General features: G+C 35.4%; 1 protein-coding gene across 1 annotated transcript; it reads left to right on the top strand.

The window, feature by feature from the left end:
• The first annotated feature begins 515 nt into the window (after window positions 1–515).
• On the top strand, window positions 516–5,590 carry LOC113117229 (B-cell receptor CD22-like). Its single transcript, XM_026285798.1, has 9 exons — window positions 516–850; window positions 949–1,197; window positions 1,374–1,628; window positions 1,896–2,144; window positions 2,224–2,299; window positions 2,407–2,443; window positions 2,580–2,666; window positions 2,836–2,901; window positions 5,364–5,590. Exons 1-9 carry the CDS (start codon window positions 580–582, stop codon window positions 5,382–5,384), a joined length of 1,311 nt encoding a protein of 436 aa, XP_026141583.1. The 5' UTR covers window positions 516–579; the 3' UTR covers window positions 5,385–5,590.
• The last annotated feature ends 6,476 nt before the right edge of the window (window positions 5,591–12,066 follow it).

Raw genomic sequence — 12,066 nt, 5'->3', positions numbered from 1 at the left:
CTGTTCGTGATATTACGATGTTTCCACAAATCCTTAAAATGGACTCTTCCTCATCCCAGTAAAATGATGGGCTGAACTACTTGGAAGCAACAATATTCAAATAAGTGGCGGTCACTGTTGTTTAGTTAGTGAATTATCAGAAATAGAACATTCAATTTGCATGATAAGTATTACATAATACACAACATTTATAATCCAACGGGGACGGTAAAGGGGCTTTACTGAGGGGATGCTTTTTGTCATTTTTTTCAACCAGGAGGATGCCATCCCCCAGTATCCCCCATCAATTCGATCCCTGCTCCTATCCTCCTGACAACCGTCAGACCCAACATCAGTCCACATAGAGCCCGTTGTCCTGGCTATCTCCTTTGTCATATTTTCTAAGTGCAAATATTTGCTCAAAATATGTTTAAGCTGTAGCTATTTGATCGGGTCACTATATCAGTGCTTGCTATAACAATAATAATAAATAAAACAATTGTTCAGTATTGATTCTGTGTTTCAGGGGCTTCTAGTGCTGATTGGGGTGTGAGTTACAATCCTTCACAAATCTGTGCACTAAAGAACTCATCAGTGATAATGAATTGCACTTATACATACCCTACTGGATATAAGATTGAGAAAGTGTTCTGGACCAAAAACCCTGTAAAGGGTAAAGAGTCTCCAGATCTGTGTAAGGATCCTGAATACAATCAGAGGCTTCAGTATCTGGGAGACAAACAGCAGAACTGCACCATCAGACTGAGTCATGTGACACAGAACGACCAACACATGTACTGTTTCAGATTCCTCACTAATGAAACAAAAGGAAAATGGACTGGTCATCCAGGAGTGAATCTTAATGTCACAGGTGACTTTCATGAGGCTGAGCTCTTCTTCTGTGCATTATGTTGAATAATAATCAGTGTATGACAGCAGCACTAGATATAATGTGTGTGTTGTGTTCAGATCTTCAGGTGGAGGCTCCTGAGAGAGTGACAGAGGGTCATAATGTCCGTCTGACATGTAAAAGCAGCTGCGCTCTGACTGACAGAGCAACATTCATCTGGTACAGAAACTCACAGCCATTAACTGAGAGAAGAGACAGAAACAATCAACTCCTGCTGCAGTCAGTCAGAAGAGAGGATGCAGGCAGATACAGCTGTGCTCTACATGGACACACTTACATCTCTCCTGCTGCTCAGCTCAATGTCACCTGTGAGTAGTCATACTGAGTAAATGCATTCATGTGATATATATGTGTGTGTGTGTGTGTGTGTTTGTGTGTCAGACATATATATATATATATATATATATATATATATATATATATATATATATATATATATATGTATTTATTGATATTATTTTCATTCTATATACTGGACCTCTAGATCCTCCAAAGGGGGCTTTTGTATCAGTGAGTCCTTCTGGTGTAATTGTGGAGGGAGATTCAGTGACTCTGAACTGCAGCAGTGATTCAAACCCTCCTGCAGAAATCAGCTGGTTTAAAGGAGGAATGTTTGTAGGATCTGGAAGAATCTACAGCATCTCAAAGATCAGATCTGATCACAGTGAAGAATACAAGTGTAGATCCATCAATGAACATGGAGAGAAATACTCTGATGCTGTGACTTTAAACATAATGTGTGAGTTATTGATGATTAAGCAACTGTGATATCATATTTTTATCGTGCTTATAAAACACACACAAAATAAATGAATAAATAAATGTAAAAAAAAAAAAAAAAAAAAAAAAAAAAAAATATATATATATATATATATATATATATATATATATATATATATATATATATATATATATATATATATATATATATATATATATATATATATATATATATATATATATATATATATATATATATATATATTATTTTTTTATGTTTTTTTAGATCCTCCCAGGAACGTCTCAGTGTCTATAAATGGATCAGGTGTAATAGTGGAGGGAGATTCAGTGACTCTGGTCTGCAGCAGTGATTCAAACCCTCCTGCTCTGAACTTCAGCTGGTTTAAGGAGAATCAAAGCTCAGCTGTTGGATCTGGACAGAGTTTCAGTGCACTACAGAGTGGACGCTTCTACTGTGAGGCTCACAATCAACATGGATCTCAGAGATCAGACGCTGTTACTGTCACTGTTAAAGGTAGAGCAGGTCATATATTTATATTACTCTTTCTGAAGTGAATCAGTCCAGATGTCTTACTCTCTTGTCACTGTTGCAGGACGTCTGGTGATTGTGTACGTATCTGCTGGAGTGGTTTGTGGAGCTGCCGTTATCATAACAATATTGCTGATTTGGTAAGATTGTGTGTGTGTGTGTGTGTATGTGATACTGATCACATGTCTAAACTAACATCAAATAAATTGTGATTGGCTGTATTTGTATCAAATCATTGTCTTTACAGCGGATCCAGGTGGATGAAAAAGAGAAATAAAGCTCAGGTGAAGATATTTATTTGATTATTAGTAATTTACTGATAAGGTAATTGAACTCAAAGACTGAAAGGCTGCATTTTTGTTTTATCTCTTGAGATGATTATAGACATTATTTATTTGCTCTCTATTCTGTTTTTCAAAGGCAAAGATCAATCATTCGGGACCTCATCATGAGCGGCACAAAGCTTGCAATGATGAATTGAATGAACCTGTTTATGCAAATGAAATGGTAGGTGTTTAAGCTGAGGTTTTCCTACAAAAGACTAAAATCTCTTCACTTGAAGTCAAAGGAAATTAAACACTCTTCAATATCATTGTGAAAATAGCAAACGTTTTGTAAATAAATGTATGCAGATTTACATAACACAGCTCTGATTTTATGGTGTCTCTTCATTCAGGTTGTTCAGTGTGGCCCTGATGTTTGTAAATCTGAACTGAACTCTTCAGTGTATGAAAATATTCCAGTAAGTAAGAACACCCTCAATAAATTAGAATGTCGTGGAAAAGTTCATTTGTTTCAGTAATTCAACTCAAATTGTGAAACTCATCTATTAAATGAATTCATTGCACACAGACTGAAGTAGTTTAAGTCTTTGGGTCTTTTAACTTAACTCACATTTAAAAAATACCCCTTAGAATACTTTATAAGACCAATAAATTTTTTTTATTTTTTTTTTGTAAATTGGTGCCTCATTTTCCTTTAATTACTACCTCAACAAATTAGAATATGGTGACATACCAATCAACTCAGAACACCTGCAAATGTTTCCTGAGCTTGAAGACTGCTTATCTGACAGCTGTCCAGAAGACAATCATTGACACCCTTCACAAGGAAGGTAAGTCACAAACATTAACTGCCAATGAAGCTGACTATTCACAGAGTACTGTATCCAAGCATGTTAACAGAAAGTTGAGTGGAAGAAAAAGTTGCACAGCCAACAAAGAGAACCACAGCCTTATGAGGTTTGTCAAGAAAAAAAACTATTCAAGAATTTGAGTGAACTTCACAAGGAATGGACTGAGGTTAGGGTCAAGGCATCAAGAGCCACCACACACAGACGTGTCAAGGAATTTGCTGAACCACAGACAACATCAGAGACATCTTACTTGGACTAAGGAGAAGAATAACTGGGCTGTTGCTCAGTAGTCCAAAATCCTCTTTTCAGATGAGAGCAAGTTTTATATTTCATTGGGAAATCAAGGTCCTAGAGTCTGGAGGAAGGGTGGAGAAGCTCATAGCCCAAGTTGCTTGAAGTCCAAGTGTTAAGTTTCCACAGTCTGTGATGATTTGGGGTATAATGTCATCTGCTGGTGTTGGTCCTTTGTGTTTTTTGAAAGCCAAAGTCACTGCATCCATTTACCAATAAATTGTGGAGCACTTAAGGCTTCCTTCTGCTGACCAGCTTTTTGAAGATGCTGATTTCATTTTCCAGCAGGATTTGGCACCTGCCCACACTGCCAAAAACACCAAAAGTTGGTTAGATGACCATGTTATCGGTGTGCTTGACTGGCCAGCAAGCTCACCAGACCTGAACCCCATTGAGAATATATGGGCTATTGTCAAGAGGAAAATGAGAAATAAGAGACCAAACAATGCAGATGAGCTGAAGGCCACTGTCAAAGAAACCTGGTTTTAAATGTGCATCAAAATCATCACAATTAAAAGAACCAAACTACTCCAGTCTGTGTGCATTGAACTAAGTTAATACACAAGTTTCTCAATTTGAGTTGAATTACTGAAATGAACTTTTACACAACAATCTATACAGCAAAATCCCCAGTGTTAATTTAACACTCTGAGTGTGGACACATATAAACACTAGACCAGAGCCAATGCAAACTTACGGATTTGATTGTGGTTTGGACTAATTGTCATGGAGTGACCTGAATGCCTGAGTACAGGTTTCTTTACGGTGTACATAACTTAGGTGGATAAAAAAAGTGACCCAGCATTTTTGGCATAATATGACATTAAAAAATGTAATATGTTTTTAAAAGTTAGTTCTACATAAAGATTTATTTAGTTTATCTTCAGAGTAGATCTGTTTATCTGACTATGCTGTTTATCACCGTTGTTGAGATTCACAAGGCTGATTCTTGTTATCTGTGTGTGCCTAAAATTAAAACTCTTTAATAATAATTAAAATAAAAAATCTGAATCACAAGAGATGCCTACAAAAAGTATAGAAAATACAGACTCCTTCGTTGTGGAATCAAAGCTGTACAATCAATAATGTTCGATAAGAAGAGAAGAGCCTGTAAATGAGATCAGTGATTAAGGCAAGCAACGATCAAATTAAAACATAATTATCACCACCCAATGATTTTTGCTCTTGGCTTGACACACAAATTTGAAAGTTAAAAAGTTACAAGCCAAGATCCCAACTAAAGCAAACACTGAACACTATAATGGTGACACACAAATTGTGATTTTCTCGGTTGGTGATTCTGCTTGTTAACATTAGGTGTCTTCAACAATGGTCAATCATAACTTAATTAACTTCTTAATTATGTCATTAACTTCAACTCTGCTTCAGTGTTACTTTCATCACTGCTTCAGTGTGTGTATGTGTCCACACTCAGAGTGTTAAATTAACACTGGAGATTTTGAAGTGTAATTTATTGAGATGCACCTTTAGATTAGGACTTTTAACTCTGTTCCACATTCTGGGATAGTTAGCTCCAATTCTATTCAACTTCATCAAGCTCTTCAGGATCACTAGAAATTTGCTGGCAGTGGGTTTGGTCAAGGTTGGGATGGAGCTGAACTCTGCAGGAAAGTGGATCTCGAGGGCCAGACTTGAGAAAAAAAAAAAAAAAAAAAAAACTGTTAGCCTTTACTCATGACTAATATTCTTGATTCCTGTATTAAATGTATCTTCACTAATGTTTTCTCTTTTTCTTTTTTTTTCTTTTAAAAACACAGCATGAAAAGAAGAGGATGTAGTGTTTTGGACACACAGCAAACATTTTACTGCTTTCACATCGATTTGCAGGTGGAGACCTGAATGATTGACAAATGTGTTTGACTGATATACCCCTAGACCAGTGGTCTCCAACATGGTTCCCGCGGGCAACTGGTAGCCCGCATGAAGTCTCTGAGTCACCTGCCGAGCACGTTCTATAAATAGCCTGAATTGTAATCTTTTTTTTTTTTTTTTTTTTAATGATAATGGCATAAAATGAGAAAATAACTATTGGTGACATTTCATATAACATTAAAACATAATAAAATAATTCAATAATTTAAAATATTTAGAATCTGCACGTCTCTCTCTCTCCATCTCTCTCTCTCTCTCTCTCTCTCTCTCACTCGTTCGCTCTTCGTCTCGCGCGCGCACGTCTCTGTCCAGTGTTGCCAGACACACGATAATTATCGTATTTGTACAATAATTTTTACCTATGTACAATGTACGATCAATAATGAAAAAAATCCTGTAATGTACGATAATTTCAGAATTTTATGAATTGAAAACTGCACCACGCAGAAACAGCTAAATTCCTTCTTCACTGGACGCGACAAAGCAAGTGTTAAAAATAATTTTAATATGTTTTAATATGCACTGCGACGAAGCCAGTCACTGGGATAGTATTTTGTCTCACTGCTTCCGTCCAACAATACGCCTTGTTCTCTTGGTAATTTGCAGGTCGTGTTAAAATGTTGTTGGGTTAAAAGAGATAACTATTTTGACTTTTCTTCTAAATATGATAATTTTGAACTTCTGGTACGATACTTGGACATTTCCAATCTGGCAACACTGTCTCTGTCTCTCTCTCGGCGTCTCGCGCGGCAGAGGAGCAGCATTTAATTTAGTTAAACACAGATATTATGTTGCTTTTCTAATTTTACATGCAAGTATAGCCGAAATCATTCAGTCACTATTTCTTATTTATGCCGTTGTTCTTTCTGCCTTTCCCCCCGTGATTTTGTCGCGAATATAAGACGACCCCCCCCCCTTTTCAGCCTATTTTTAGGACAAAAAAACATATAAATTCAATTGTCATAATATTTAACAATATTACTGTGTGTTGTTGTATTTTTCAAAACTTGAAACTTTGTATGTGTGTGTGTGTGTGTGTGTGCGTGCGTGCGCCTATATCAAACAAGTAGCCCTCAAGACTATTTTATCCCTTCAGGGAGCCCTCACTCACAAAAAGGTTGGAGACCCCTGCCCTAGACAGTTGAGTGAAAATTGAAGTAAAGCGTTAATTAATTGCTTAATGAATTGATAAAAGGGTGTAATGCCTTAAGTGTGTTTCCACTTTACCCTTTATATAATCTTTTAAGCCTGCTGCATTTAGATTTGTATTTTTAACCTTATGTATCAGCATTTTTCAGATTATCCATGAAAGCCACCTAGTTGTGCACGTCACTATATTGGAAGGCTGATATTAAGCAACATGCAAACTTTGCAGAATGGTTATGCCATTGAACAGCTGAATACATTTGGAATTATTTGAATTACTATTTGTTGAATTACTATACTATTACTATTTTTGCTAGTTTTCGTAATGTAGACCGAGAGAGTGCATATCTAAGTCTTGGATATTAATTTATATATGAAATGGCCTATAGTAAATTAGTACAATAAATGAGGTAAAAATAAATCATCTGCAAATGTTCATCTGCAAGATGTTTGTTAAAGATTGTTTCATCTGAAAAACATCTGTTGTGTACAAACATCTGATATGTCGTTAAGATGCCAGTTTTACGGTACATTCAATTTAATTCATAAATATCTTAAATACATTTTCCAAATGTCTATTTGACATCTGATAAAAAAATACAAAAAATAGTCCTATAGATGTTAGTATGTATAGTGTAGTCCTTTAGTATATATTCTCTGAGGAAACTTCTAACTTTTCATGTGGATGTTTCTTTTCTGAAGATGTTTTATACTTGTTGTATTGAATCTGTTTGAAGTTTTTCTATTTTTTGTTGGTATGATAATTTAATGTATGGTTAAAGTATGGTTTCAAGTATGGCTAAAATGTGCAGTAAGATAGTGGGAATGGTTTAAGGACTATCACACATATTTAGGAATATAATGTGACTAAGAAGGGCCATTTAGTACTTTCTGATGTCACCCATCCATTGTGTAATGCATTTCAATTGCTTCCTTCTGGCCGGAGATTTTAACTCCCTTTGTGCAAATCAAACAGATATATTAATTCCTTTGTACCTGCTGCAATCATGTTTTTGAAATGATTTATTATAAACGTGTTTTATGTGTGTAGTGTTGCTGCTGTATGTGCATGTACTGTATACTGTCGTCTACAAAAAGAGTACAATAAAGATAAGTAAGTAAGAACAGATGAGCAAATACTTTAAAAACACGTCTTGCAGGTGTAAATGCAGAAGTCAAACAGGTCTCTGTGATTTATATCTGCTTTCAGGGTGTGAGTTCACATTCTATCGATTTGTGCTTATCAGTGAATGTGCAAAACCTGAAATATAAAAATTTATTTCTCAAAAAACAACAATCATTTCAATTATAATTTTGAGTAAAAAAAAGAGAGAGAGAGAATGACGAAAATGTTTCAAAAAGTTTTCATTGTCTAAAACTAGACTAAAATGCTCAGACTAAAATGTGACTAAACAAAAACAGGAAAAGGCTGACTAAATATGATAACTAAAAAGTACATTTTACACCAAGACTAGGCTATAATAAAAATGGATGACCAAATGAACACTACTTATGCGGCTTCATTGAAGTTTGTGAAACAAACGTATCTTCGGGAATCTCTTTGAAAATGTGAAAATCTTTTTATGTTATCTTGTCCCTTTTCACTTCCTCTTTTTTTTTGTTTCACTAATTCTCATGCACTGGCAGATGCTGCTACATTTGCCCCATTACATAAAATATGCATTGGAAGCACCAGTTGAGAGTAAAATGCACTTGAAAAGAGGAAGATAAAAATTAATCTTCAAGAGAAGTCACCTTATGATTGTATATCCACAAGGACACAAAAGGTTCAGTAGACTTTTTGCTTTAAATTAATAGTTATTGTCATGGTGAAAAGAAAAGAAAGGTTTTTTTTTTTTTTGCAGAATTGGAGCAGAATTCCTGTCAAAGAACATCTCCAGGATGCTTCTCCATATGCCTAGTAAGCAAATTCTCAAATAACTGCTTTGATGGATTTTTTTTCTACCTGCTTATAACATACACAGTTTCACCTAATCTCATGTTAATCTTAAGTACATATAGAGTAGTACTGCATCCTTCATATCTCCGAAAAGTCTTACGTTTTATGATATTTATAAAAGAAAAATACAGGTTTTAGATTCTCTCCGGATAAAGCTGCGCTCCTGGAGGTGTAATGTCACTGAAATGACGAGAACACACAAACGCACTTGCTACACTCCATTGCTGCCTATCCTATGCAAATCCTATGCAGCGCTGCCGACGATTTCCCGATGAAGCGCGTTGATGTGCGTGGTCTCACTCTCCTCTTCCCAACGTGTGCGTGCTTTTACGAGATAAATGCTCATATAAGGAGTTCCACCATTGTCTACGTCATTGGATCCACGATTGGGAAAAAAAAAACTGCTGAAACGTGTACCATTTTGATGCACTCTGCTCTACTGAAACCTGGCTAAAACCAAATAATTATATTGGTCTGTGTCTACTCCACCAAACTACTTCTATAAGCATGAGTCCCGTCAGACTGGTCGTAGCGGAGGTGTTGCAACAATATATAGTGATATTCTCAATATTACCCAGAAAACACACTGTCAGACATGCAAAATAAATCTAATGTATCTCTTGCTCTGGCCACTGTGTATAGACTACCAGGGCCATATACAGAATTTTAAAAGATCTTGCAGATTTCCTCTAAGACCTTCTGACTACAGTAAAGCGCTTATTGGCTAAGATTTTAATATTCACTTTGATAATACAAATGATGCATTAGGACTTGCATTTACTGACCTAATAAACTCTTTTGGAGTCAAGCAAAATGTCATCGGCCCACGCATTATTTGAATCATACACTAGATTGAATTATATTGCATGAAATCAATCTTACTAATATAGATATCGTACTTCAAAGTGATGATGTTACAGACCATTTCCTTATATCCTCCATTCTGCGTATCACTGATATACTATATGGCTCAGCGTTATCATCTGAGCATAACTATTGTCCCAGCCACCAAAGAAAGATTCACAAATAACCTGCCTGATTTATCTCAACTGCCTTGTGTACCCAAAAATAACCATGAACCAGACAAAATGACTGGCAACATGGGGACTATCTTCTCTAATAGATTAGAAGCTGTTGACCCCATCAAAATTGATAAAGTTTATATAGAGTTTATAAAGTTTAAATAGAGAAAAATGTACTGTGCCATGGTATAACAGTAATACCCACTCTCTCAAGAAAGAAACTATTGGGTGCAAATGGAGAAAAACTAACTTGGAAGTTTTTAGAATTGCATGGAAAACAGTATGTCCAGTAGGGCTGCACAATTAATCGCATGCAATTGTAATGTGTGTATTGTCAGTAAAGCCAGTTCTGTGATTAGCAGTAAATGCCCATCACCTGGTTTCAAATGCAGCACTTCCCAGCTAGAATTTTTGTTGTTGTTGTTGTTGTTCTAAAATGTTCTCAGAACATTCCCATGGATTGTTGTTTCAGTAATGTTTTCAGCGGGTAGTTTTATTGTTGTTCCCTGAACGTTCTCTCAAAAGATAGGATATGATTTTAATCTCTAAAAACATTATAAAAATGTTTATTAATAACATTATTAGAACATTATCTCCTCACATTCTTATTTAGATTTAAGCAGATGTTTAGATGTTGATGTCTGTTTAAAAGTAATAGTTTGGTATAATGTCACTATAATGGTGGTTAGTGTTGGTTTTAGTTGTGCAATTTGACACCTGACTTGTTGCTGTCATTCTTTAGCTGCTGTCATCTGTATTGTGGCCAAAACTGCAAGTGAACATGTCTCACAGTTTTTTTTTTTTTTTTTTTACTGTAACAAATATATTTTAAATATAATTTGACAGCAGCTAAATGAACAGTAACACTGAAAGTACCGATCACCATAATGGTGACGTCAAACTAAACTATTATTTTCAATAAACCATCAACACCTCTGTTAATCTCAATAAGAACTTTTTTTTACATTTATGACAGAAATAAATCTTGTTTATAATAAGTGAAGTTAGTAATACTGTTTTTGATCTGACACTTGTTTGATGGGGAAAACAGCTTCTAACGTATTAGAGAAAATAGTCCCCATGTTGCCAGTAATTTTGTCTAATTCATGTGTATTTTTGGGTACAAATAGCAGTTGAGATAGATCAGGCAGGTTATTTGCGAATCTTTCTTAGGTAGCTGGAACAATAGTTCTGCCCAGATGGTAAAGCTGAGACATATAGTTAATATCAGTAATATGTAGCATGCACGATACAAGGAAGTGGTTTGTAACATCATCACTTTGACCTAATATCTTATATCAGTAAGATCGATTCAATGCAATATAATTAAATCTAGTGTATGATTAAAACGATGAGTGGGCCCGGTGACATTTTGATTGATTCCTAAGGAGTTTATTAGGTCAGTAAACGCAAGTCCTAATGCATCATTTGTATTATCAACGTGAATATTAAAATCTCCCATGATTAGCGTCTTATCAACTGTAACTAGAAGGTCTGAGAGGAAATCTGCAACTTCTTTTAGGAATTCTGTATACGGCCCTGGTGGTCTATACACAGTAGCCAGAGCAAGAGATACATTAGATTTCTTTTGCATGTCTGACAGTGTAACATTAAGCAGAAGTATTTCAAAAGAGTTAAACCTGTATCCTGTTTTCTGGGTAACATTGAGAATATCACTATATATTGTTGCAACATCTCCGCCACGACAAGTCTGACGGGGCTCATGCTTATAACAGTAGTTTGGTGGAGTAGACCCATTTAGACCAAAATAATCATTTGGTTTTAGCCAGGTTTCAGTCAAGCAGAGTACATCAAAACTATTATCTGAGATCATTTCATTTACAATAACTGATTTGGGTGTGAGTGATCTAATATTTATGAGCCCAAACTTATTTATTTATTTTTATTTTTTCATTTACTTTACATGTTTCTGGTTTAATCACTATAAGTTTTTTTCTATATACTACATTACATTTTTATTTTGACCTCACTGTTCAGGGAACAGACACAGTCTTAATAGATTGTACAGCACAAGTAAGTTTATCATTTAAGCGGGTAGAACAAAAGTCAACATAATAGTTATAAGAGAATTCTCTTAATAGTCACATGGAGCGAAGTGTCCTGGAGACGTCGTCAGAGAGCAGCTCAGCTCCGACTCTGCTGGGATGCAGGCCATCGGTGCAAAACAGCCTAGAATGCTCCCAGAAAAGTTTTCAATTATTAACAAATATCAGTTTCTGTTCTTTACATCATGACAACAACCATTTGTTTAAAGCAACACTGACAAATTGTGATTTTCTCGTTTGTTGATTCTGCTTGTTAACATCAGGTGTCTTCAATAATGGTCAATCATAACTCAATAACTTCTTAATTATCTCATTAACTTCAACTCTGCTTCAGTGTTACTTTTAACACTGCTTCAGTGTTTATATGTGTCCACACTCAGAGTGTTAAACTGTC

Source organism: Carassius auratus, chromosome 1, assembly GCF_003368295.1.
Source record: "Carassius auratus strain Wakin chromosome 1, ASM336829v1, whole genome shotgun sequence".
NCBI classification, from domain to species: Eukaryota; Metazoa; Chordata; class Actinopteri; order Cypriniformes; family Cyprinidae; genus Carassius; species Carassius auratus.
Note: the sequence above shows the minus strand (reverse complement) of the source record. Positions and strands in the feature narration are given on the sequence as shown.

Excerpts from the sequence above, each read along its gene's own strand:
- LOC113117229 (XM_026285798.1), top strand. The coding sequence starts at position 580 with ATGAATTGCACTTATACATACCCTACTGGATATAAGATTGAGAAAGTG. Across the intron at positions 851-948 it reads AGTGAATCTTAATGTCACAG|ATCTTCAGGTGGAGGCTCCT; the intron begins GTGACTTTCATG and ends TGTTGTGTTCAG. Across the intron at positions 2,902-5,363 it reads CAGTGTATGAAAATATTCCA|CATGAAAAGAAGAGGATGTA; the intron begins GTAAGTAAGAAC and ends TTAAAAACACAG.